Source organism: Rattus norvegicus, chromosome 2 (genome assembly GCF_021556685.1).
Source record: "Rattus norvegicus strain SHRSP/BbbUtx chromosome 2, alternate assembly SHRSP_T2T, whole genome shotgun sequence".
NCBI lineage: Eukaryota > Metazoa > Chordata > Mammalia > Rodentia > Muridae > Rattus > Rattus norvegicus.
The window spans coordinates 176,025,492-176,052,499 of record NC_141535.1 but is presented as its reverse complement, the minus strand read 5'-3'; the positions used below and the strand labels follow the sequence as shown (position 1 = coordinate 176,052,499).

The following is a 27,008-nucleotide window of genomic DNA, read 5'->3' as shown; positions in this document are numbered from 1 at the left end:
GGAAGCTGCAGTGTGTCACCAGCATTTTGTTTTCTCTTACCCAGCTTTATATGCAGATTGCAGTAGTTGTTGGTCTGGTTTGAGCCCTCAGGCACTGGCTACACCAATACAGGATCTGACTCCTCTCAAAAATCCCATGGTTATTTACTCCAGCAGCTCATAGATGAAGTGGATGTTGGAGTGAGCCAACTCAAAGCCTGGTCCTGAATGACAGCTGAGTTAGTCTACCAGGATCTCTACTGGGACCACACACTAGCCCCTGTGTTACCATACCATAGCCAGCAGGGAGTAGCAGGCCCTGGTTTTGATTTATTGAGATAGGGTCTCATGTAGCCCAGGCTAGCCTTAATTTTTTTTTCATCTTTATTAACTTGAGTATTTCTTAGCCTTAAATTTTAATCCTCCTCCCTTTACCTCCCAAGTGCTAAAAGTACAGACATAAAAATTATGCCTGGTTTTTAATTCCAATTCTTAATTTATTTTACCAAATATCATAATTTATCTAGGTTAAAACCTAGACCCTCTCACAATCCTGATATTCATAATTAAATGGTTTTAAAATGTTTTCCGTTACTGATTGTGTCTGTGGGTTCATGAATGCCACATTACCCATAGGTCCCGGAGATCAAAGCCAGTCCATATATCCTCATTTCTAGGACACTTATGATAAGCTACTGCACACCATCAGTCAATTGGTGTCCTGATTTGAATGGCATGTCCCCCAATAGCCCCAAACATTTGAATAGTTGGTCCCCATCTGTTGGAACTTTTATAAAAGAATTAGGTGTGGTCCTGTGGGAAGTATGTCACTGGGCTCGGCTTGAGGCTTCAGGAGTCCTCTGCTATCCTCAGTGCAAGCACTTTTACATCGTGTTAGCCATCATCCTAGCTCTAATCGTAGTATGCCTCTGTTATTAGCTGACCTTTCATGTCATCAATAACACCAACCCTCCCCATTGCTTGTACGGTGTCACTGTGAATCCAAGGATCTAGAACGTTATTTCTCTTATGTGTGTGCATGTGAGTACAGGTAGCTGCGATAGCCAGGAGCATTGGCTGTCCTGAAACTGGAGTTTCAGGCCACCACGAGCCGCCAGACAGACAGCTGGAAAACTTGTTATTGTTCACTGTTATAAAATCACCTGTGCCGGCTTGCAAGCAATCATCCTGCCAGGAGATTGTTGGACTATTGATATGCCCCAGCAGGGTAGTGGAGTCCTCGGATCCTCATCTGAGGGTCCAGTAGCTCCTCCCAGCTACGTGTATGTAATTCTCCCCTAATTGTGTTTGGCCTCTGGCTCTGAGTGATGTTAGAGTACATAGTCTCCAGGAAGGCTGGGGGTTTGGAGGAGACACAGGAAGACTCAAGACTAGGTAAAGACTTTGCTATGTTAGCAATTCCTCAGTCATTCTATAAGTAGGCTCAGTAAACTGGTTGGTTCCCCAGGTTGGATAAAAGAAATTCAAGAGACTAGTAAAAATGGCTTTTAATGCACAATTCTGCCAAAATGCATACAGCACAGAGAAAAAAAAATGGCTAGCAAGATGTTTTTCTTTTAATTTTAAAAATTTCCTTTTTAAATACTGTGTGATTGTTACTGTGTCATATATGTGTTAAATATGTTCCTGCAGGAGACCTTTGTGTCAGTTTTCCTGGAGTGAGAAAAAGATACAAGAACTGGGAGCTGCCCGGTATTGGTGTGGGATTTGAAGTTCAGTCCTTTGAAGAGTTAAAATGTTCTCTTAGCCACTGGCCCGTCTCACCAGCCCTTAAGTCGTTTTGTTTTTTAATTACATGTATTTTCTCTGTATGATTATGTACTCCATGCATGGAGTAACCACGGATGTCAGCGGAGGGCACTGAATGCCCCAGCCCTGGGTTTATGGATCCGTGTGACAGCCTGGAATAATCCTGGGTCCTCTGCCAGAGCAGCAAGGATGCTTAACCACTGAGCCACCTCTCCAGCCCCATCCAATCAATGTTGGTTTCTGAGTCCTCCAATGAAAGCCAGACAGGTATCTGACTTGGAGACCAACCTACATAGACAATACCTAGAGTTTCAGGTCAACCCGAGATACTTGTCTCAATACTGGCCCGAGATAAACGGTTAGAGTCCTTCACTTGAATAAATCCCTGCCCTCTTCTCCCAAATGCTGGGACTTGACTTCCTCACAGATCCCCCACATCATTGGTTAGGGGCAAAGCCTAACCCAAGACTGCACTCCTTCTCAGACAATGAGCTGAGTCACATAGCAAGTTAGTTCCCAGATGACAGGCTAGGGAAAGAGGGGGCCCGTGCCTGCTGCTTGTCTGTGACCGGCACGTTTTAAGCTTGTCTTACATTAAAAATGAACAACAGCAGTAACTTCTTGCAAAATCCCACTTTTTGAGACCCTAGTTGGAAATATTCTCAGGGCCAAAATGAAATAGACAACCACCACTCAGGCACAAAGTTTGTTTTCCTGAGTTAGAAAGGAAAGATGGTTATTTTTACACGTACATAAATGGAGTATATGTTCCTAGAAGAGGAAGTGTCACATGACCAAGTGAAAAGGTAAATATGAGTAAAATCAAATGGGTGCAGGCAGAGGGCACAATGGTTGAGAGGAGCTTGTTGCCAAGCCTGCAGACCAGAGCCTGAGTCTGAGGACCCACAGCGTAGTCAGAATCAAATCCCTCAGCTTGTTTTCTGACTTACAATCATGCTGTGGCATGTACACGCCCCACACACAAATGTTTAAAAACTGATCACCCCCAAAATAAAAATAAAAGGTACAGTCACCCATAAAAACAGTTCTATAGGAAGCACTTTCTAAATATTTTACTAGCAATGTGCTATGTTCAGAATAATGAACACAGCTAGGGATTTGGTTCTGTGGCTCCTCAGGTTCAAACTCTGGTCTGAAGACTTGGCAGCAAGCTCCTCCTAACCCACTGAGCATTTTGCCTGGATGTTTTTTAGCTTTTTTTTTTTTTTTCCATGAGTGAATACTTGACGGTCCGAAAGAAACATGAGCAAGACATTTGAAATAATAATTTGTTTTGTAATTTAGACATGGTCTCTTGCAGCCAAAGTGAGCCTTCAACTTGCTACAGAGCTGAGGATGGTCTCTTCACATTCTACGACAGGGATTACAGGATGGTTTCTGCCATCACATGCAACCTGCAAAAATTCTACAAACTGGTACCCAAAAGTTTATAAATACATAAAAGAATGTTCCCAACCTTATTAGTGGCACAGCCTTTAATTCCAGCACTCAGGAACTGGAGGCCGGATTTGAGTTTGAAGCCAGCCTGCTTTACACAGCCATTGCAGGACAGCGAAGGACTACATAATGACACCCCATCTCAAAAACAACAACAACAACAACAACCCAAAAAACAACAACAAAAAAACCAAATAACGAACCAAACAACAAACAAACGAAAACCGCACTTAAGTACAATCGAACTATATGAACATGCGAGAAAGGGAATACAATCTTTCCTATAACGTAACAGAAGCAGATAGATGACCGGTGGGCTGGGACTTTAGAGATAGGAAAAGAAAGCGAGTGGGAGATCCAGAAGACAGTCCAGTTCCTGGTCGATTTTTTTCTCCTGGGAGTTATTACCAACAGGAATAGAGGAATCTGCGCGAAGAGAGACAGAAGCAGGTGAGAGAACCTTCCATGACATTGGCCAGACCAGCCACAGTCGGAAGCGCAGATGGAATGGCGTGACGACAGCGGATCGCGGCAGCTTCCGGCCCTAGAGGAGGAAGAGGCGGGGCGTAAGCAGCGCCCAGGAGACTAACGAATCGGGATGCCAACGGGAAGGCACGTGCTCGCGAACCAATAGGGCACGGGAGCCGCCCCCTCCGGCTAAGGGGCCCGCGGCTGCCGTGGAGTGCCCAAGAGCTGCGGCGGCATGGCGGGCGGGGCCCGCGAGGTGCTCACGCTGCAGTTGGGACATTTCGCGGGTTTCGTCGGGGCGCACTGGTGGAACCAGCAGGTCAGACCCCTAGTGGCAGCCCGGCGCTCCCTGCGGAAGGTACCGGCCCTGCCCCTCCTTCCCCCTCCGCTCAGTCCTGTAAACCCTGCAGGATGCTGCGTTGGGACGCACGACCGAGGGCGAAGAGTCGCCAGGCGAGCTGTGCCCGGACGTCTTGTATCGAAGTGGCCGGACACTGCATGGCCAGGAAACCTATACACCTCGACTCATCCTCATGGACCTCAAAGGTGAGGCGATGGCAGGCTTAGCCAAGTTTTCCCGTGTGGCGTGTGAGGGCCCTAGCATCAGTTCACTTAAAAACCCACATTGGGGACACGCCCCAGGGGATGCCAAAAGGGCAGGTTGTTTGCTTCAGGGTCCAGCCCTGGAGTGGGTAGTACAATGTTAAGCTGCTGCATTCACGCCTGCGAATGGACCACAGCTATTGACAGAAGGATGGAGTCCAGATTCCCTGTCCCTGTCCCATCTAATGTATATCCACGTATGCCAAGTGCCATGTGCAGTTGGGCACGCCCTTAGTCCCTGCAAAGGCAGGCAGAAGCTCTTAATTCAAAACCAATCTGTCTACATAGCTGTAGACCATTCAGAGCTACATCTTGGTCAAGAGAACTGCTACAACACATCCCCTCACAGGTCAGTCTTGATGACATGACATCCGTTTTGATCTTGTCTTTCATTTCTGTGCAGGCAGTCTGAATACCTTAAAGGAAGAAGGCAGCCTCTACAGGGACCGACAGCTAGAGGCTGCAATAGCATGGTGAGTAGCTTTCTTCTGAGCATGGTCCACTGTGTGTACATAGATGGCTGCAGAGCCCTGCAGAGGGACACTTTTCTGTGCTTACTCTCTTCTCCTTTTCAGGCAGGGGAAGCTCACCACACACAGAGAAGAGGCCAACTCAAAGAACCCGAACCTCCAGGACCTTCTGAGTGCAGAGGTGCATGGGCTCTGTCCCAAGCTTTTAGACCTGCTCAAGCACATAGGCTCTCCTGCTGCAGGGAAGAGGGAGTCTAGTCATTGTAAAGGCCTCAGAACACTGACTGAGTTCCCAATGTCCGCCTCAGGCAGCTCACAACAATCTCTAGCCTGGTTCCTGGGGATCTAACACCCTCATGCACATGGTGCACAGAAACTCACACAGGAGTATATACACGCACATATACACACATAAAGATAAGCCCAGGGCAGGGGAAAACAACCAGCAGCCTCTCTTCTCACCCTCCAGGGAGTGCTGAGTAGTGATGGTGCCTTGAGGGCGAAACTGATCCAGAATGGCAAAGGTGAGACATCCCTTGATGCTGGACACTGGACAGAGAAGGAACTTGGGGATGGCACAACTCATCGGCTGTTTCTTCCCACTAGTCATCCTGCTACAAACCCGAAACCACTTCTCCCCACAGAGAACAGCATCAAAGTCTGGTCAGACTTCCTCCGAGTCCATCTCCATCCACGGAGCATCTGTGTGATTCAGAAGTACAACCATGACGGGTATGGGGGCTGCAGAGGCTGTTAGGCAAAGCTTAGGTTCCCCCAACACACTGGATAAGGCCGGGGTCCATGTCACTTGCCCTCCAAAACAGCAGACTGAGGAGTTGAGTGCAGGACTGTGTCTCTTATCGTGGTGGTTTTTGGCAGTGAGACCGGCCGGCTGGAGGCTTTTGGCCAAGGGGAGAGTGTCCTGAAGGAACCCAGGTACTTGGAAGAGCTGGAGGACAGGCTGCATTTCTATGTGGAAGAATGTGATTACTTGCAGGTAAGTGGCTGGCAAGGGTGATGGGTGTTGGGGTAGAGTCTCCTCGCCTACAGCCGGGGTTTGATTTGTTTTTTGTTTTGTTTTGTTTTTTGCCTTCATCTATCTCCAGGGTTTCCAGATCCTGTGTGACCTGCATGATGGCTTTTCTGGAGTAGGTGCTAAAACTGCAGAATTACTACAAGACGAGTATTCAGGGCGCGGAGTACTAACCTGGGGTCTGCTGCCTGGTCCCTACAGTCTTGGGGTGAGTGGAAGCAGGAAGAAAAAGTAGAGTTGATGAGAAAAGAGGATCCTACTGTGCGAGTTGCCTGACGCAAGCCACTCTCATTTCTGTTACCAGGAGCCCCAGAAAAATATCTATCGTCTCTTAAACACAGCATTTGGTCTGGTGCACCTTGCTGGGTACAGCTCTTTCGTCTGTCCCTTGTCCCTTGGAGGGAACCTGGGCCTGCGACCCAAGCCACCTGTCAACTTCCCTTACCTACATTATGATGTAAGGCTCAAGCTCACCTTGTCCCATCCTCTATCTCCTGTGACTCCATTCGTCCTCTCACCCTCAGCCCTGTGTGTGTGTGTGGTCAGGGATTGGACATGCTTGAGGCATTTGTAACACCAAAGTGAGTGCCTAGCTTCAACACACCCAGCTGCAACTTGACTTCCTGGCACGTCATGTTTGTCTTGTCTAAGGACAGTCTTGTTTCACTCCTTGGTTGTCTGTCCTTCATGTTCTGCCTCCACATGTTTGTCCATACCCAGAAGACGCAGTGTTCCCTCCTGTCCCACTTGACAGGCCACTCTGCCCTTCCACTGTAGCGCTATCCTGGCTACAGCCCTGGACACGGTTACCGTTCCCTATCGCCTCCGCTCCTCCACAGTCAGCATGGCTCACTTGGCTGATGTGCTAAGTTTCTCTGGGAAGAAGGTAAGCAGCTCTGTGAGGGGCTGGGCCGAAGCTGAGAAAGCACTTTGTAACCTGCTCCCTCCTGGTGTTTAGGTGGTGACAGCAGAAGCCATCATCCCCTTCCCACTGGTCCGAGGCCAGTCACTTCCTGACATTCTCATGCAACTTGGAGAAGCCACCCCGTGGACCTCCCTGTCTGCATGCGGTGATTCTGCCGGACATCGGTGCTTTGCCCAGTCTGTGGTGCTCAGGGGCATAGACAGAGCTAGCCACACCAGGTAAAGACTTGTGCTCTTAGGGAACCCTATGAGAGCTGTGCATGTCTGTCTCTCTAATTTCTAGGCGTTCTTATGGCACACTTTCTAACAACCCTTTTTCTGCCACCATCAATGCCTCACTTTAGATAAAAGTTCTAGACCATTCTCGATGGTCCAAGACTTACATTTGTGCAGCCACAGGGTAAATGTGCTTTTGTTCTTGCAGTAAGCTCAACCCAGGGACACCTTTGCCCTCCACTCTCCATGCGTGTGCCTCTGGAGAAGAAGTCTTGGCCCAGTACTTAGAGCAGCAGCACCCTAGGGTCTTGAGGTCAGTGTGTACCCGCCCTTTCCGCAGACCTCTGTACCCTGGCCTCCCTGCTCTCTGATCACCTCTCTGTCTGCAGTTCGTCATATCTGCTGCTGACACCCTGCAAAATGGCTCCTCCGTACCCACACTTCTTCTCAAGCTTCAGTCAGAAAGGGTTGGCCATGGACGGGGCCCCCAAGGGCGCAGGTAGGACATGAAGGGACCTAACACTTGAGCCACATAGGAGAGTTTTACTTTCTCTTCCTGGATGAAAAGTGCAAAGAAAAAAAAGTTCACAGTTGAGTGTTCCTCCACTTGACTACAAGCTCCTCTGGGGAGCACACTAAGGGACAGCACACGTCACTGCTGTGCTTCAGAGTCAGGTCTAAAAGTCCCAGAGCAGGCTCCAGCCCACTCGGCGTCCCTTTTCTTTCCCCCTGCAGCAGTGCAGAGCATCCCTGTGTTTGGGGCCTTGCGTTCAACTTCATCCTTGCAGCGGACACTAAGAGACTTGGGTGACGAGCTCGCCAGACTTGACCTGCGGCGCTGGGCTAGCTTCATGGACGCCGGGGTGGAGCAGGATGACATGGAAGAGCTGCTGCAGGAGCTACACAGCCTGGCCCAGTGCTACCAGGAGGGCGGCGGCCTTTCCAACTGACGTCCGGGGGAGGGGGTGGGGAGAGAATTTATAATAAAAGCTGCCGGGTGCAGGAACCCAGTATGTCGGGACCTGATACATGACATTTATACATCTATACATTTAAAAACAGGCTACCAGACCAAGGCAAGCCCCGTTCTCCTCAGTACTATGTACAGGCTGGGTTTGTAGGGTCTTCACCAGGGACCCTGAGATGAACTGTAGGCCACCTGCATGCTCGCTTCCTTATGGTCTCCACGAGTGCTGACGGCTATCGGGTGGATTCTGGCAGAGTCACTCATCCAGCTCCTCTTCAGACAGCAGATCTCCATGGTCGGAGAGCTGGTCTGCATTGCTGGTGCTGGTGGCATCATCCTCATCCTCAGAGCTGGCCTCACAGGCTGTGTGGAAGAGCTGCATGAGCTCTCGGAAACGGTGGGAAACCTGGGAAAGGAGAGAGGGTAGTACTCGTTCTTCTAGGCTTCTAGAGTGAACCGGGCACCCACGCACCAGAGTGAGACTAAGAGTTGTGTCTTCTGAATAGAAAAGAGAATCACACACAGAGTAATATGTACCTTGAATTCCAGCAATCAGGAGGCTGAGTCAGAGCCAGATGGATCTCTGAGTTCAAAGCCAACCTGATCTATTGTTCTAGGTTATCCACACAGTGAAAATCCTCTCCAAAGAAACCCCCCACCTGACAGGTCAAGCCTTTCTTCAGACAACCCTTTATCATAACCAGTTGTTGCCTTGAGAGTGCTCACGACTGTAAGCCCAGCTGGTCCCGTCCTCTCGCCTTGGTCCCCTCATCATCTGCCCCTCCCACCTTACCTCAACAGGGGTCTTATTTCCCAGCTGCTGAGAAATAACACTGAAGGTGTGAGGCTGTGCTCCCTGCTCCTGGCACATGGTGAGAATCACCCGGTCGGCTTCCCTGTAATCCAGGTAGCATAATTAGCTCCAAGAAGCTTTTTGGATCTGTATTAAATTTGTAATTATAGCCCATCTTTACCTACCTTGTCCAAAGTACCACCTTCTCCCCCGTGGAGCTGACCTTGCTATTGTTGGCACAGACGGTAGCTTCTGAGGCTTTTGGCAGCACCGCTTCCGGGCCCTTGCCTTGTGTTTCACTGTCCTCAGCTAGGCCCTCTCTGGAAGCTGTGGGAGCAGCCTCTGAGGCACTAGCTCCTGATGAAGTTCCACGGATAGGGGCCACCATATGGGCTGCCTTTGCCTCAGCTCTATTGTCGAGTAGCCAACTCTGAGTGCCTGCTTTCCCATATATGTGTCTTCTCCCAGTGTCTCTGGTACTTAAGGAAACAGGACTGGGGAGGGGAGCAGGGAGTTCCACAGTTCCCGGCAGTCTCTCAGTTTCTGATGTTTCTGGGAGGGGTGCAATAGTCTCTGAGTTAGCCACAGCCTTTTGGTCCTCCCCCTCTTTAGGAGGGATGGAGGATGTACCAAGGCAGGAGACGACTTCAGGCCCAGCCTGGTTTCTCCTGACAGAACAGACTACAGCTCCAGTCTGAGGAGGAAGCCGAGGAGTCTCTGGTGAGCAGCATGTGGGGCCCTCCAAGGACAGCTCGATGGGAGTCACTTCTGCAGAGCACAGCAAAGCAGTCCGTACTGTTGACCCTGCTTGGAAGGAATGTGGGATCAGAGTATGCATGGGAATCACAGCCCTGGGGAGCTACAACAACACAGTTCCAGTGTAAAGGGTGCCGGATAGGAAGGAGCCACGCAGAGCACAGGAGGCCATGGTAGCAGGATACAAGCCTAGGGGAGACTTCAGGAGTCTGTTTCCTTGTTATTTTTGAGACAGGGTCTCACTACGTGGCTCTGGCTCTTCTGGAATACACTCTGTAGACCACGCTGGTCCAAACTCCTAGTCCTAACTGTGTGAGACAAAGGAGTAGGGAAAGGGATTGCCGTAGTCCGTCTATGAGAACATGTCATGCCCATCATTGGAAGGTGCTTTAGCAGCTGACACAGCTTGCTGCAGAGTGGGAAAAAGCATAAAGGAAGAAAGAGGAGTGGCAGTGAGGCCATCAGTCACTCACCTGGAATGGGTGCCTCTCCCTTTCTGGTGGTCCTGCCAGTCTTATTCTGGCTCACCTCCACGTTCTCTTGCCCCTCCATGGTCTCCTCTTCTGACATGTCCTTGCCTTGTCCCGCCTCCTTAGTGCCGGGCACAGTACTGGCCTCTTGGAGGGGGCCACTGCCCACCAACTCGAGGGGCTCCTTGCTCTTGTAGGATTTACTGTCACAGACCTGCAAGAGTGACTCTCTAGGTTAAAAATGTCCTGACCTTCCTATGTCTCAGGCCTGTGTTGGTACTCAGCAAGTGAGCCAGCTTTTAAATAGTAGGAGTGCTCTGTTTCTTTCTTTTTTTTTTTTTTTTTGGTTCTTTTTTTTTCCGGAGCTGGGGACTGAACCCAGGGCCTTGCGCTTCCTAGGAAAGTGCTCTACCACTGAGCTAAATCCCCAACCCTGAGCGCTCTGTTTCTAATGAGGACTGTATCTATGACACCAACCAACTCACTGCAGGGAACCAAAGGTATCTTTACTCCGTTTTGCTCACAGGTTTATTTGATGGAAAGAAAAGGAAACCTAAAGAGACAATTGCAGGGCCTACCTATGATATCCCACAGAAGCACAAACTTTATAGAGGAGGTCTCCAGACATCAGCAAGTCTGTAAGGAAATACTTCAACTGCAGTTCTACTCCCCATTTCCAGAAGCACTAGTTTTAGAACGGTTTTTATTTTGGGCGTGTCATGACTATTTGCCAGCACGAATGTCTGCGCCATGTGCCTACAGTGCTAGCAGAGGCCACAAGACAGCAATGCAGCCCTTGGAAGAGGGGTTACAAACAGTTGTGAGCTGCCATGTTGGTGCAGAGAAAAGAAGCAAAGGGCCCCTCAAAGGCCAGCCATTGTCCTTAACTGCTGAGCCAGCTCTCCAACCACTACTATTTTGAGACAGAATCTTTATGCTCCTTGCTATACAGGTTCAGCCCCTTGTCTCCACCTCCCAAGTGCCAGGATTACAGGTGTGAACCACCATATTCAAATTAGACTCTTTAAAAAGGAAAATCCAGATAGAAAGTGGTGGTACACACCTTTAATTCCAGTGCTTGAGAGACAGAAGCAGGTGGATCTCCGAGTTAGACACTAGCCTGTTTACAGAGTTAATTCCAGGAAAGCCAAGGATATACAGAGAAACACAGCTCAGAAAACAAACCAAAAAACGAAAAGCTAACTGTAATCCCAGCACCTAAGTAGTGGAGGCAAGAGTTCAAGGTTCACTACATGGTGAACACGGTAAATTTGAGGCTAGCCAGGGCTAAATGAGGCCTTATCTCAAAAATATTTTTTTTTAAGATTTATTGTATATTTATTTTATGTATGTGAATACACTCACTGTCTTCAGACACACCAGAAGAGGGCATTGGATCCCTTGTAGATGGTTGTGAGCCACCATGTGGTTGCTGGGAATTGAGCTCAGGACCTCTGGAAGAACAGTCTTAACCACTGAGCCCCGTCTCGAGCTCTTACCTCAAAAATTTAAAAGCAACCAACATAATCTCAGGAAAAAAGGGAAAGAAATCTAAAGCTGAAGATGTAGCCCAACCAGAAGAGTGCTGGCCTACCATAAGGAGCTGTTGTTGTTAGCACCACATGAAATTGAGTGTGGTGATGTATGTCCGTAGTCCTAATACTTGAAACATACAGACAGAAGGATGGTGATTTTGAGGTCAAGCTGGGTTATATAACAAGCCACTGTCTCAAGACCAAACAACAACAAAAGACAAAATATGCCAACAAAAGCAAAATCCACCCATCTCCTTTTAGCTTTGAGACAGGGTATTAATATCCCATGTTTCCTCACACTCACTATGTAGCTGAGGATAACCTAGAACTTCTGATCTTCCTGCTTCCACCTCCTCATGGGGTGCTTATAGGCCAGGCACCAGGGTCCATTTATTTTGCTTATTGGCACATGTGTGTACTGCATACAATCAGACATGGCATCGCTTTATGAATTCAAAGACACAAACCTATAGTGGCAACAAAGCCTCTAATCAGGAGTGCTGGTACACACCTTCCATCCAAGTGATCAGAGGCAAAGGCAGGATTTGAGTGCCCCCACCACCCCACCCCAACAAAACCAGCACAAGCCAAAGCAGCATCTGTGCATTGAGGCCGGGCCATCCCAGCACATCAAGCACTTTCTTCACCTTGCTGCTGCAGTGACAATTTCTCCTTTTGCTCTTCTTCAGCTTAGATTCCGGGCCTCCCTCATGGCAGGGACAGGAACCATCCTTGGCTGCTTCAGGCCATTCTGACTCCTACAACAGACAGCAGCTAGATTAGCCACCTAGTATTTCCAACTGAGAAAAGCAGCTGAGGTGAGAGGCCTGAGTTTATGCAGATGGCCCTCCCACTGCTCTTTTCTGATATTCTCATCACAGAGGGGTCATTGACCCAATTCTGACTACAGTCCCTTAAGAATCCCTGAAAGAGGGGGTTGGGGATTTAGCTCAGTGGTAGAGCGCTTGCCTCGCAAGCGCAAGGCCCTGAGTTCGGCCCAGGTCACAGACTTGGTCACCCTGTGTGTTCTCTAAACTCTTGAAAAATGGCTCTGTACAGTGACTCTACTTAATAAAGCCCAAACCCGAGAACCATTATTAACCAGATGCAGAAGAAACTCCAAAGAGGCTAAAAGTTCTCAAGGTCATTTATTTTATAAGAAGTTTGGCAGAAAAACAGTAAAGAAATAAGGTTTTAAGAGGCTAGCTAGAGAAATAGCTCAACCAGGTTTGATTGCCAGTACCCACATGGTGGCTCACAACAGAGGTTCTGATGTCCTCTTCTGATGTCTGTGGGCACCAGGCACACATGGGGCACACAGACATACATGCAGACAAACACGCAAGCATATAAAATGTAAAAGCAAACAAAAAGAAAATCCATGGATTTAAAGATTACCTTGATAAGGCATGGAAGGATTTGCCTTTGACCCCCCCACACTTGGAAGGCACAGCAGGCAGATTTCTGAGTTCTGAGCCAGGGCTACACAGACAGACCCTGTTTCAAAAACAAAACAACACCCCCCCACTGAAAAAAACACAAGACAGACAGACAAGATCGTGGACCAGTGAGATAGCTCAGTGGATAAAGAAGCCTGTTGTGAGGTTGAGGGCCTGAGTTCGGTCCCTGGCACCTAAATGATAGAAGGAGAAATCAACGCCACAAGCTGTCCTCTACCACCAGAGGTGTTCCATGGCACATGCACGCGCCATACACACAAAATCCATGAAACAGACAAGCGAAGTCTATGCAGAGTGGCCCACACCTCTAATCACAGCACCAGGAAGACAGGCAGCTGATCTCTGAGTTTGAAGCCGAGATGGTCTCTATAGTAAGTTCCAGGGCCAGGACTATATAGAGAGGCTCTACTTATAACCAACAACAACGACAATAAATCTTTAGAAATAAATGAATTTGGGGTGGGTGGTGGTGAAGAGATGTCTCCGTAGTGAGAACAATTTAGGGTTAGGAGTCTCCAAAGCAAGAGGCACATAAACCACCCTCTGGTCTCTGAGGACACCTGCATTCACACAGACATGTTTGTTTCTACAGATGCACATTGTTCTCTAAGATTAATATATGTATTCATCTACCATGTGTGCCTACATGCACACTGTACCACATGCATGGAGGTCAGAGAGAAGAGTCCGACCATACAGACCTGATGATCAACCTCTCGTCATCAGGCTTGGGCGCGAGCACCTTTACCCGCTAGTCCATCTCAGCCCAAGGCTCTGTCTCCTACTAAGTATGAGCACACTCTCCAGCAAGAAATAAGTCATACATGCGTGTCCCAACACTGACAGGTGAAGAGGTCACTCGGGCATTACCTTCTCTATGCACTTCAGTTATATGAATGAACCCTCTGCAGTACTACTATGAAATTTCATGAACTAATTAGTAATCTATGATGCTGCCACACAGTAATACAACTGCTACATTTGTCATTAATAAATTGTCATTATTTCTTTCCATGGGCAAGTGTTGAAGTAACACAAAGGTAAGAAACGTGGCGGCTCTGAATGAGGAGGAAAGCATGAAATACCTGGGGGTTTTTCTTGCTTTGCTTGGTTCCCTTTCTTTCTTGGTCTTCACCTCATAGCCTAACCTACCTTTGAAGCTGCAGCAATACCCCGCCCTGGCCTCTGGGTGTTGGGAGTTATCAGCAGGTACCATCATGCCTGGCTGTGGTTGGATTCTCCACAGGCCTTACCTGTGGTTTGTGCCCCATAGCATCTCCAACCGTAAGACTTCGAACTGTCCTATACATACCAGTGATATGCACAAAGTATAATTCAGAGAGCGACTGCTAAAACGCAGGCATTTAAGCATGCACACCTTATCTTGGTGCTGGACCCCAATCTCTTTCCGCCTCTTACTCTTGGAGGCTGTGGACACCTTGGCAGGCTCTTCTTCCTCTTCCACCTCAGGGAGTATCACTTCTTCAAAGCCATCAAACTAAACAAGAAGTGGTAGCAGTGAGTAGACTCTGGGACCCAACCCCTCCCCCAGACAGCCTTCCCCTTGACAAGCTATACCTCATACTCTTTCTCTTCAGTCCAATTGATCTCTTCAAAGTCACCCATCCTGTTAGCTGCTGGGCGCAGATGATCAAAAAAGATGGAGAACTCATCCTGTAGGTGGTCATGGCCTCTGAGAAGCTGCCACATCTGTGTCTTGAGCTGAGGAGAGTTGAGAAGCCTAAGAAGACATCTACAGAACCTCCCTAGACTGCACCAAACCACAATGAAGCCCACATTCTGCCTTCTATACAAAGCCTAGCTTTTTTTAAAAGATTAATGAATTAGTTTGGTGTATGTGTGAGGCAGTGAAAGACACCAGGGTTCCCAGTTGAGGAGGTTTGAACACCAGAGACCTTGAAAGGGACGGCAGGAGTTTCACCTGACTCCCAGGAAATCAGGCTGGTCACTATCCTACAGCCCTCCACATATCTGTGATCACCAGTCACGTAAGGGAAACACCCCAAGCCCCTTCACAGGTAGGACATGACCATAGGTCACAAAGGCTCAAGACAGATCTCTATTGAGATAGAGATCTATCTATAATGAGATACCCAAAGGCCTGGAGGCTTAGCCAATGAATTTCCCTTCCCAGACACTCCTCCCTGCAAAAGGTATTTAATCTTAGGCCCACTCTGAGAAGGGGGTACGGTTTTACTCATCCACTTTCCACCATGACAATAAATGACTTGAAACCATGGACTGCCTCTTTTCATGGGAGCAGCCATGGGGAGCTGTAGAGAAGCCCTTCCCCTACAGAGTCACCCCTAATCTCCCTTAGAAGGCCTCCTAGCACACCCAGTGGCAGCCACCACCAAGCACAAGCCTGCCACCTCGATCCAGTCAAAGACTCTCCAAGTGAGACCAGCTGGAGCATCCCCCCTTCTTTTCCCCCATGGCCCTGGGCTATATCCAGCTCGGGTGTGGGGGTTGGGAGTGGGGCCATACTCTGTTCTCAGCTCTTCCACAGCAACCTAGCAGCAACAGGATGACAAAGCCTGAGAACCGACACCCCCTGCCCCCACCTCCTTGCAGGCCCAAGGACCCCACACCCACACCCAAGCCAGCTCTGGCTGTGTCCTGCACTCAAGACTCTGTTTCCCACCCCTGGATCGGTGTCCTGGTGTCCCGAGGCAGCTTCTCACAGCCCAACACCCACCCTGCAGTGTGGGATAAGCGAAGTCAACTTCCCGAGTCCTACAAGGGACCTGAGCCCTGTGACAAAGTGGACCTGGGAACCCATCCTAAACCACCTAAGTGTCTAGGGTATACATGCCACAGCACACCTGTGTAGTTAAAGGACAACTTCTAGGAGTCAGTTCCCAATGACATACTTTCCATTCTTGCCTGACTGACCCCATGCATAAGCAAGAAGAGGAGGGCAAGCCCTTCAGCACCTACTTTCTTCAACCTCCCTGTCAGAGCACTGATGGTCCTCTGAGCTTGTGAGTGCCAGCCAGGCTCTGGTTTCCCAGTGCTAAGTCGAAAACACTCTTGCTTTCTGTGCTGTCAGAGGGAAATGATAGACCCCAAAGGCGGAGAGAGAAGTAACAGTGAGGAGTCAGACATGGGTGCTGGATGGCTCCGGGTCAAGAGCACTTGAGGGCCCAGGTTAGGTTCCCAGTACCACATGGTAGTCCACAACTGTAACTCCAGTTCTAACTTCTGCAGGCACCAGGCATGCATGTGATGCACATAAAACACGCACACACATAAAAGAGTAAATCTAATGGGGAAGAACAGGCTGACAGGGAGGGGAGCACCTCAGTGATGTCCTGAGGAAGGCAGTCTGCACAGCCCTGAAGAACCTTGATGATCTTCTGGTGGTGCGACGGGTTCTCTGCAAAACATATCTCCAGCTGTCGAAGGAACTTGCGACTCTTCTCAAAAGCCTGTTGCTCCTCGAACTGTCAGAGTGGAAGGAAGACAAGAAAGGAGTCACCACATGGCTAGAGCCACACATGAAGCCTCTGAGAAGAGCTAAGAGCACTGGGCAGAGGCACTGCTATGACAGGGAGTCTGTGTAAGACCCCACCCAACCCCAGAAATGCAGGCGTGAATGAAAGACAACAGACATGAATCTCCTCTGCCCAGTCGGGGACAGGCTGAGACGGAAGGATCCCAAGGTCAAGGTCAACATGGGTACACAGGAGAATTGTCTCAAATAAAACAAATCAAAGAGATAACATAAATCTCAAGTTCTTTGTTATTTTACGCATTATAAAATAAGATATTCAAACTCAAGTGGAATGTCAGAGTGTACAAATTATTTTTGTATATATGTTCATTTAATCCTCATAGTGATGACAGAAGGAAGACAGGCATTAACTTTATAGTTAACCTGCCATCAAATGAGCACCAAACTGTCAAAATGGTGAGGTTACTCCTTCATTCCTGTCTCTGTTTCTACCTGTCAGGAAGAGAAGACTAGTCTAGGACAACTACAGCATATTCATTCATTCTCATTCTCCCTCCCTCCCTCCCTCCCCCCCCCCCCCCCCCGCTCCCTCTGCTACCACCTCCCCCTTCCCCTTCCTCATTGTCTGTCTCCTCTTTCTCTGCCAACCAAGCACAGGGACAATACTTAGGAGTCAGCATGCACATCACATGATTCCTCCCATTTCAACTCTCAGTCTCCAACCCTTTCCTTTTGGAGACCGGATTCACAGAATCCAGCATCCTAGGCTGGCCATGCACCAGCAGCAATGGTTCTAGCTCAGCTTCCTGAATGCTAAAATTATAAGCACATGCACACACCGGCACACAGACAGACAGACAGACAGACAGACAGACAGACAGACAGACACACACACACACACACCATCTCCTCACTCACTTTACTTAACAATTCTCTAGTCTGTTGCTTTAGTTTTCTATAAAGAATTCTCATCATAAAGATAATGTACTGCATACTTGACGTTAATAATCTTTATGTTACAGACTTTCTTGAGACTAGATGCTCTTTTGACAGCAGAGAAATTAATACTTTTTTTTTTTTCTTTTTTTCGGAGCTGGGGCCTTGCGCTTGCTAGGCAAGCGCTCTACTACTGAGCTAAGTCCCCAACCCCAAATTAATACTTTTTTAACTGCTATTCTTAGCATCAAGATTTGCCTGACACTCAACAAATGCTTAGTATAAAGGAGATGGGGCATGACGGCTTATGCCTTTAATCCCAGCCCTGGAGGGGCAGAAATAATTTGATTTTTGTGTAGTCGGATCTAAGCAATGACTTCCAGGCCAACAGAGGCTACCCAGAAAGTCCATGTATTTAAAAAAGAAAAAATTAAAAATGTACTTTTCACCAGTGAGGAGTGAGGGCAGAGTGTGACTTATCAAGATCTCCACTGGTAACTACAGATAAAACCCAGTAAACAAATGGGAAGACTGGAACTGTCTTGAGCACTGCATTCAAGCCCCTCTGCCTCTGCCCCGGAGTCTGCTGTAGTCTCTGCTCGTCAAAGTGGACTTACGAGTCCACAGGACAAGGCCTGCTCAGGCAGCAGGAAAGCAGCAAAGTCCTTCAAGAGCTGAGGCCAGTCGTGGAGAAGAGTTTGCAAGCTTTTGAAGAGATCCACAGCGCTGTGCATTTGGGCATTTGACTCAAATTCATAGATGATCTGAAGGAAATCTTCATATTTGCCAGGGATATGCTGGAGGGCTTCTCGCACCTACAAGGAACACTCAGCAGTAAGCAACCTTTCTCCGGGCCTGCAGTCCTAACTAGCAAGGCACAGAAGGCAGCGATGCTCATGGGGTTCTCAGAGCTCCCCTCAGAGGCACCGCTCTGACAAAGCACACACAACAAGCAGCAAGGCAGAACTCCTTTTCTCCAACGGGCAACTGGACAGCCTTTAAACCTTTAAAAACCAGGGGCTGCTTTTCACCTGCATTAAGCAGGTGAGAGGCCATGTGTATATGGATTTTAAGACACGCCATACCAAGGAACAGAGTACATGAACTTAGGACGTCTATAAAATAGCAGACAAGGAAAACCATGCCTACCCTGGAGGACCTCCCTCTGCTGTAGCAGACAAGGAAAGCCATGCCTACCCTGGAGGACCTCTCTGCTGAGTTATTAAAGAAGGAGGAAGCTGCGGTGTATCTAGACACACAAGACCAAGGTTTGATCCGGAGACCAGCTCTCCCAGTCCATACACCAACTGCCAATCTTTTCACTGAATGCTCAGTAAAGGTCTTATATCGGCCCAATACGGGAAGTCCCAAGGTGCCACTGAGGGACGTCTTTCTGTCTTTCTCCTAATCTCTGGGTGAAAGAGAAATGAGACAAGTAAGAGTGGGGCACCAATGACCAATCCACACGTCTCCTGCTAGTCATTAGAGAACACTATGGCAGAGACAGACGAAGTCTACTGTGCACCTAGAGAAAAGACTTGGTTTTGGTTGTGCTGGGGCTGACCCAGTCTTGCCCATGCTAGACATGCTCTGTTACTAAGCCACCCCCTTAATCATGTTTCAAGCATTTTCCTCCAAAGCAGCAACTACAGATGCTCAGCCTGGCCAGAATGGCGGCAGCTGCCTACCCTGGTTAGGTAAGCCTGTGCGAACGCCAGGTCCTTCTGCTCCCTGAGTGGGTCCCGGTCAAGAATGTCCTCGTCGTACAGCAACAGCAGCTTGGAGGCGTCCTTGCTGGCCCGGGCCCGACTTCCCCGTCTGCTCCGAGCCCGATGACTGCTCCGTCCCTTCCCAGCAGCTTTGATGCTCTCCCCTTGAAGTGGAGGAAAAGATTCCTTCTCAATCCTTCGGACTATGCTATCCAGCACACATGCCACCCCATGCACCCCAACTATTCCCCTGGCACAGCTAGGGAGGAGCAGCTAGGACAGCAGCAGAGCCAGCCTGTGCCCATGACAACACCAGTACTGCCCAGTGCACCACATGCTCTTCAAGAGTCACAGGGACACAGGTGGCCCATGAGTTCTGCAGCTGAGGAAAGAGTCCAAGGCCAGGAAGGAGGAGAGGTGGCCTAACACCTCTGATACTGCCTGAGCTATGGCATGGAACCCTGTCTCAAACGACAGAAGAGAAGCTGAAGGAGGAACATGAAAGCCGAACAGCTCTTAGCCTCCAGCACACAAGAGGCAAGAAGCACAGAGAGAACACAGGGCAGCTTAGTGGAAATCGAGGGTTGATGAGAATTAACTTTCTGCAGAGACAGCTCTAGTCTGTTCAGGAAGGGAAGAAAACCTCCATGAGATAAAGCCCATTATCTCTGGGCAACGCAGCTTAGGGAAACTTAGCCTCCTTGGGGACCTGATGCACTAACCTGCTGGGGTTATGCTGGTCTCTACTTCTGGAGCAGTGTGAGGTGAGGCCAAGGTAGACGGGGGTTTCTCAGCAGCACCTCCACCTGCTTCATCGGTCGCTTCATCCTCTTTTTGCAAGGTTTCCATTCCCTCTGCCTCCTCTTCCTCCTCTTCTTCTGGCTCAGAGTTCTCCTCCTGGGAGTTCTCCTCCTCAGACTCACCCTCCTGACTCATCCGCCTTTCAGATGCCAACCAAGTCAGTTTCTCCATTGTTTCCTAAAAGCAGCGTATTGTTGAGGTTTGCTCTGTTGCTATGTAAAGCTAAACTCTGTGCCCAGAACACCGGTCTACTATGAGAGACTTCTCTGTTTACCAGCTTTTACTGTGCAAACCTTGTTCCTTAATTTAAAACTATAGGTTAAAGAAAAGTGGCTACATCCACTTACTAGAGGGATTAGAGGTAGGCAGATCTTTTAGTCACCTGGTTGTACATTGCAGAAGAGCAGAGGAGAGAAGGAGGAAGAGGAGGGAGAAGGCACCATGAGAGGAGATGGACCACGAACACATGGCCAGGAGAAACTGCAAGTGTCTGGGGAACACTGCTGGGGAGGTAGTCAGATCAGCAGTTAGAAAAGTAGATTAGGGGTTACCCCCCAGTAATTATCAAAGCCAAAATCACTAACCAAAGTCTGGGTCCCATTTATTTGTGAGGTAGTCAGGGTAGGATTACGTTGGCTGTGCTACACCAGAGAATGTTTACAGGGTTCCTAGCCGCTCGCAGAGTGCTGAGGTCCAGGAGCAGCAGCACGAGACTCAGGGACAGCAGGCCCAACACTCAGGAGTCTGGGGTCGTGAGAACAGCTTTGCTTCTGCCGTGCCCGACACTTAAGAACTTTTTACACCTTTTCTCCTTCTCCTTCCTTCATCCTCACCTCCCTTCTCCTCCTCCTCCTCCCTCCTTACTTCTTGTCATCCTCATTCTATTCCTCTGCTTCTTCTCTACGTGGCTGGGGATTAAATCAGGACCTTGTGCATGTTAAGTACATGCTCTATGTTTGGTTTTCTCAAGACAAGATTTCTTTGGCTGTCATGGAACTCACGCTATAGACCAGGCTGGCCTGGACCTCAGAGATCTGCCTGCCTCTGCCTCCCCAGTGCTAGGAGGACTTGGTGTGCGCCACTATGGCCTGACAGATACATGCTGTGCTGGTTAGCTACTCCTCTAGTTCTTATGACTATTTAGAAGTATTTTTAATTATTACTTTGTTATTTTATAAGTTTTGTCTACATGTAGATCTGTGTACCACATGCCGGCGAGGCCTGAGAAGGGCATGAGATTCCCTACAACTGGAGCCACTGTGGGTGGTGAGCAGCCATGTATGTGCATGCTGCAACTCAAGCCTGCATGCTCTGGAAGAACAGTAGGTGATCCTAACTGCAGAGCCATCTCACCAGCCTTCTGGTCTGTTCTTTAAAATCACATTTATTTGTGGCTGTGTGCATGCACGGAGGTACATGTATGCCATGGCACTCATGGGAGAGGTGCGAGGAAAACTTAGGAAAATCAGCTCTCTCCTTATCCCATGTGGTCCAGGTGGGCAACAGGTACTTCTGTTTGCTTAGGTTTTGTTTTGTGGCATGTGAGGTACGCTCAAGGCAGTCAGTGCGGCGACTCAACAGGTACGGGATCCTGCTGTCAAGTCTGACATGAGCTCAACACCTGGGACCCACATGATGGAAGGAGATAACCCCCCCGTCCTCACTCTCTGACCTCTGCACATATCATCACATGGATTCACCCTACGAATAAATGAATTATATAACACAAATTAAAAAAAAAGTGTGCTCAAGTAATTCAAATTAACACTTCAATGAATCTAATTCAAACGAAATGTCCCCTACACACAGCATTTCACACAAAGGTCAAAATTATGTTCCACAGATATTCCAAAGGCAAGTAGCAGTTTATGACCATAACGTGATAGAGTGAGCACTCCACCTAGTCGCCAGGCACTTGCCACTGCTCTGGCCCTTACCTGGAGCTCTGGGACAGAAAGTACAGACTCCTCAGAAGCTGAGGACAGTTCATCTTCTTCATCTTGGGTGAGGTCATCAAAGTCCTCCTCCTCTTCTTCCTCAGCCCCGTCCTTCTCCGCTCCAGTGTCTGTTCCTGCTGGGGTTCCCACAGACTGACCATCAGCGTTGGCTGAGTCCTCAGGCTTCCCTGGAGGACTGTTAAGCACTGTGCCCTGGTCCATGGAGGACAGAGTGCTTTGTGGCAATCCTTTGCTTGCATCCCTAATTGCATCGGGAGCATCTTGAGACACAGAAGGGGATTTAGCGGCCTGCGTCTCTTCCCTTGGCGTGGCTGTCTGTTTACTCATCTCACTCACACTACTCGCCTTCTCCTGTGGGGAGTCCCTGTCTAACTCCATACAGCACTCCTCTTTCACTTCCTCGCCAATGTCCTGCTTGGGGAAGTCGCTGGAGATCTCCTCCATACAATCCTCGGCTTCCAACTTGACCATGTTTAATAAATCCTTCGATGGAGAGTTCAGAGAGTCCTGGGGATCCTGAGGCAATGGCTGCACAGCATGCCCACCATCTTCTGTTTTCACAACAGTCCAGCCACAAACACTCTTCTCTGAAGACCCTTCCTGGCCTTCTGTTTTCACAGCAGCCCAGCTGCAGGCACTGGATTCAGAGACTGCTTCCTGGTTTCCTGTATCTGCTGAAGGATGCCAGGACCTGGGCTCCTCTTTGGAGAAGACAGTAGCACACTGAGGGGTTGGTTCCTGGGGTTTTATTTTGGGCTCGGGGTTCTGAGGAGCATTTTTCCCTTCAGCAATATCCAAGCTCACGTGAGCCTTCTCTTCAGGAAGAGATGTCACAGGGAGAGCCAGGGGATTGCTGGAAACAAGTAAGGGGGAGATGGAGGAGGCCACGAGGGGTTGGTTTAATGAACAGGGGAAAGAAGTAGGGTTGACAAGCAGAGTGGTGATAGGGATGGTCTGGGGACTGGGTGCTACAGCTGCTGTGACAGGCTGGATCATGTTACAGCCACCGCCTAGGCTTACAACCTTCACTGTGGTGGCAGGAACTGTGAAGATGACAGGTGTGGGGTGGATGATGGGAGCAGGTTTCACACAGGGGGAAGCCTTGGCTCCTTTTCTTCTTGTGGGCTTACGCCTTACATATGGCTTTCGAAATTTAGAGGGGCCAAGTGAGGGAAGCATTAATTTGGGTGCAGAGGACGAAGGTGGTGCTGACTGAGACTCAGACCAGGGGAAGCTGGTTCTGGCTTCAGACCCAGAAGGCATGGCAGGCAGTGCTGCGGGAGACTCAAAGCTGTCTTCTCCACAGACCCCCACCGAAGGGAAACCTGGAAGAGTCTGTAAGACAGCAGCTGGCTGGATCAGATGAGGAATCTGGACCACCGTGTTGCTTGGAGGGACTTCAGACTGAGTTGGCCAGGTTGCCATTTTCCCAGGGTTGAACACAGGCTGAACAGACGGGCTGGGTTGGATGAGGAGAGGCTTCTGGACCAAGGGCCGCTTCTGTCGCCAAGCCTTTCTGGAGAAGCGCTTGGAACCCGGCTTCAGCTTCAGTACTACACCCTTGGGCAGCAGCAGTGGGTACTGAGTGTCACCACCCACGACAGGGCTGGTTTTCTGCAAGTGCTGATCTGTGCTGGTCTCAGTGGCTGCGGTCACACTTCCTCCCGCTGTAGCGCCTCCGGCTAGGTTCCGCAGTTCTTCCTGAATGGACTGTAGACTAGCCTACAGGACAAGAACACTCTGCTCTAGCACACATCAGAAGGTAGGGGAAGGGAAATTCGCTTTCTGATTCTAAGGACTACCGAAAGGCAGCCTCAACCCACAGTTCCAAGAACAGTTTCTCCCTGTCTGCACCAATTTCTAACATAACCACATTCCAATTCTAGAAACTCTTCCTGAATTTAACTCCTATAGGAGCTTTTAGTGACTTCTGCCTCACACAGATTTTGAAGGAAGGCCAGACCTTTAACCAGAATGGAAGCCGGTGTTCTTCTTTCTCAATAGGCGGCTTCCACTGATGTGGCTGGATCTCTTCACAGCACCTCACCAGAACTGGCAGCTGTTTGGTCTTCTTATAAAACTAAATGTGAAAACACAAGTGTAAGTCACATTCTTTTAGACTGGTAAATGGAGTGGCCGATGGTTTTGTACACACACAAAATTATCAAGAATATATGCTGAACGTTTCTGCATTTCAAAGTATCTCTAATTAATGAAGATTTTATAATTATTCAATACCTAAATGCAAACATCCATTCTGATAACCACTAAACGTCAGACCTATCTTCCCCTATGACCCCCCACTGTAGTGAAACTTGGAAGTTTAGGTCACAAAGAACAGGAAGTAAATGATCAAAATAATCTTAATAAATGCCTTCCCTTGCACACAGAGCTTAACCCTCCTTTTACGCACAGAAATTACTTTTAAGCAAGAGTGTTAACTGGAAGACAGAAGAAAAGACACTATGAAACAAGCACCATGGAACCCATCTGTAATCCAGGGAAAGAGGAGGAGGAGAAAGAGAGGGACAGATAGATGATGTCAGTCTCATTTTAAAAGTCATAGCCTGGGTGTGCTGACACACACCTTTAATACCATTTAATACTGTCTGGGAGCAGAGAAAAAGCTCCAGGACAGACAAGGGTACACAGAGAAAGAGACTAAGCCTCACATCAATCAGAGAATAAATAAAGGGAGAGCATACGACGGGAGACACTGCCTCAAACAAACTAGCCAGCTAATAAACAGAATAAATGGTGGAGCCAGCAGGCTTCGGCCTGGTACAAGGAAGGAACAGGCTTCCCCGAGTAGTCGGCCCTCTGACCTCATGTGTGCACGCACCTACCCATGTAAATAAATGATTTTAAAAATATATGAATAGGGCTGGAGCGATGGCTCAGCGGTTAAGAGCACTGACTGCTCTTCCAGAGCTCCTGAGTTCAATTCCCAGCAAGTACATGGTGGCTCACAACCATCTGTAATGGGATCTGATGCCCTCTTCTAGTGTGTCTGAAGACAGCGACCGTGTACTCATCTATAATACATAAATAAATCTAAAAAAAAAAAAAAAAAAGAACAATTTAAAAAACAAACACATCTTTACAAGAGTAAATGAGTAAGGAGGGAGAGTAGGGTCATGGTTCAGTGAGACATCAATTTCTAACACAGAAGGAGGAAGGCAGACAAGCAGCGAGAGAGGGAGGAAGAAACGAAGGCAGACAGGCAGGAATCCATGACTGAAGGTGAGTAATTTAGTCCTAAATCCAAGCACCAAGAGGTCAGTTACAAGCCTGCTGTGTAACACCACCGTGAGCACACCACCTTCCCAAACACTTGGGCAACCAGGAAAAGGGACAAAACACTTTCATAACAAAAGCCTCATAAAACGGTCTGACTCTTCAAGCTACTTCATCTTTTCTCCTGCGGTCTGTTTATCCACTGTGGAGCCCTGGGTGGTCTCAAACTCACAACTGCAGCCTCTCAGTCTCTGCACGCACAGGTCTGCACGCACTACCACAACTGGTTTCTGTGACTCCCGAAGTATATTCTACACTAACTTTAACAGAAAGAATGAAATAAGAAAGCAGCTCTGGAAGCTGGAGAAAAGGTTCCATGGTTAAGACCCGGAGCTGCTCTTAGAGAGAACACCAACTCGGTCCCCAGAATCCATGCATCCATGTCAGGTGCCTCACAACTCCATACAACACCAGCTTCAGGGGATGAGGCACCTCCACACACTTGCACAGACCCACACAGACCCGTGCCTAATTAAAAAACAAAAGAAATCTTTTAAAGAAAAGAAAGCAGTACTGTGGAGAAGGTTCCCAAATGGAAAACTGTCTCCCTACAGAAAGCTAGAGAAAGAGACACAATACGGTTAGAAGAAACAAGAACTTGTGGAATACTGTGACACAAATGATTTCTTACTTAAATATTCCTGAGAGGATAGGTGAAGGTACTGTGGGGCAAATGGAATCAATGACTCAGTAGGCAAACAGCAGAACTAATCTCACAGAGTGGGAGGAATCCCCCGTTAAATCGGCCCTCCCTTGGACCGCCTTCCCTCCCTTCACTGAGAGCTGAGGAGAAAGGGAGGCACGGGGTTTTCACACTCACTCACTTTAATCACGTTGTTGGGAGCTCTATTCAGGTTGAGGTTCTTGATCCTCACCGTCAGCTGGTGAGCGGTCTTACAAGTCACAAGGTACTTGCTGATCAGAGGCTTTGGAAACTCAGTCCCTTCGAAGTGCTTCAGTCCTAAGGCTAACAGACTGAGAGAGAGGCGGTGAGACAACCTAACTCCACAGAACATTCTGCAAAGGAGCTCTCGACACTGCTCATGCGTCACAACTCCCACACTCACTTTCGGAGTTAGAGCACTGAGTATTTTAAGAACCAAACATGAAAAGCTTAATGACCCTGGATTAACCCCCAGCATATTGAAAATAGATGTGCTTAAAGCTCTTTGCACAAACATCCTTAGTGAAGTCTTGTAACAGAGAAAAAGAGCAAACAAAAACAGCCAATCACACACCCTCAACACACAGGTGATCGAGGCAGAAGATGCCAAGTGGAAGACCAGCCTGGGCTTCAAGACACAAGCCTGTACCAAGAGAGCAAGAGCTGTAATGTGGCTAACTCACTGGTTCCAGTGATTCCCTACCATACGGAAGACCCTAGGATCGAACTCTCGTGGGCCCTAGATTGGTTTCAAGAGAACAGAGGGTCTGAGGTATAGGGCTGAGTACGGACAAACGAGACAGTTTACAATTCAAAAACCACCAAAAACCATCATATGACAAGATAAGTTATCCCAGGCATGGTGGCACACTCCTGCAATCTCAATACTTTTGAGAGGCCAAGGTGGGAGTACTACTTGGGGCTAGCCCAGGCTACACGATATCATTCTGTACCCAAACCCCTCCCCCAAAGGTAAAAAAACAAAAACAAAACTTCAGTACCAAAATAAAAAAACAAAAACAAACAAAACTACAGCTCTTAGAATGTGGAGGCCAGAGGGTTCAAAGTTCAAGATCATCCACAGTAGCATGGCTGATACAAGTCTAGCTTTGGATCAGTGAGGGCCTAACTCAAGACAGCAATAAATAAATCATGAATAACTCAAGCATAAAACGACAATTTGAAGTTCTTTTGTTTTGTTTTGTTGTTGTCTTGTTTTTAGACAAGTTTTCCCTGTGTAGCTCTGGCTGATCTGGAACTTTC

At 48.5% G+C, this 27,008-nt stretch overlaps 2 protein-coding genes across 42 annotated transcripts in view; one reads left to right on the top strand and one right to left on the bottom strand.

The window, feature by feature from the left end:
• Positions 1-3,865: 3,865 nt before the first annotated feature.
• Positions 3,866-8,136, top strand: Msto1 (misato mitochondrial distribution and morphology regulator 1). 2 transcript variants are annotated; one of them, NM_001106443.1, is given in 14 exon segments: positions 3,866-3,994; positions 4,086-4,221; positions 4,682-4,751; positions 4,854-4,929; positions 5,218-5,272; positions 5,393-5,480; positions 5,628-5,745; positions 5,855-5,989; positions 6,086-6,238; positions 6,536-6,667; positions 6,740-6,924; positions 7,130-7,234; positions 7,311-7,420; positions 7,657-8,136. In NM_001106443.1, coding segments are annotated over 14 exon segments (1,662 nt in total). In that variant the 5' UTR covers positions 3,866-3,910; the 3' UTR covers positions 7,872-8,136.
• The window catches only part of Gon4l (gon-4 like), a 73,506-nt gene continuing 53,942 nt past the window's right edge, over positions 7,445-27,008 (bottom strand). For 25 of the 40 annotated variants that reach the window (NM_001024797.1, XM_087630788.1, XM_087630802.1 and 22 more), the window contains 14 exon segments: positions 7,445-8,294; positions 8,682-8,784; positions 8,867-9,485; positions 9,911-10,121; positions 12,090-12,200; positions 14,281-14,400; positions 14,481-14,624; positions 16,226-16,369; positions 17,934-18,131; positions 19,005-19,189; positions 19,748-20,003; positions 21,764-23,506; positions 23,748-23,864; positions 25,906-26,056. In NM_001024797.1, coding sequence (NP_001019968.1) covers positions 8,145-8,294; positions 8,682-8,784; positions 8,867-9,485; positions 9,911-10,121; positions 12,090-12,200; positions 14,281-14,400; positions 14,481-14,624; positions 16,226-16,369; positions 17,934-18,131; positions 19,005-19,189; positions 19,748-20,003; positions 21,764-23,506; positions 23,748-23,864; positions 25,906-26,056 — 4,252 coding nt within the window. In that variant the 3' untranslated portion in view covers positions 7,445-8,144. 40 annotated transcript variants of the gene reach the window in all.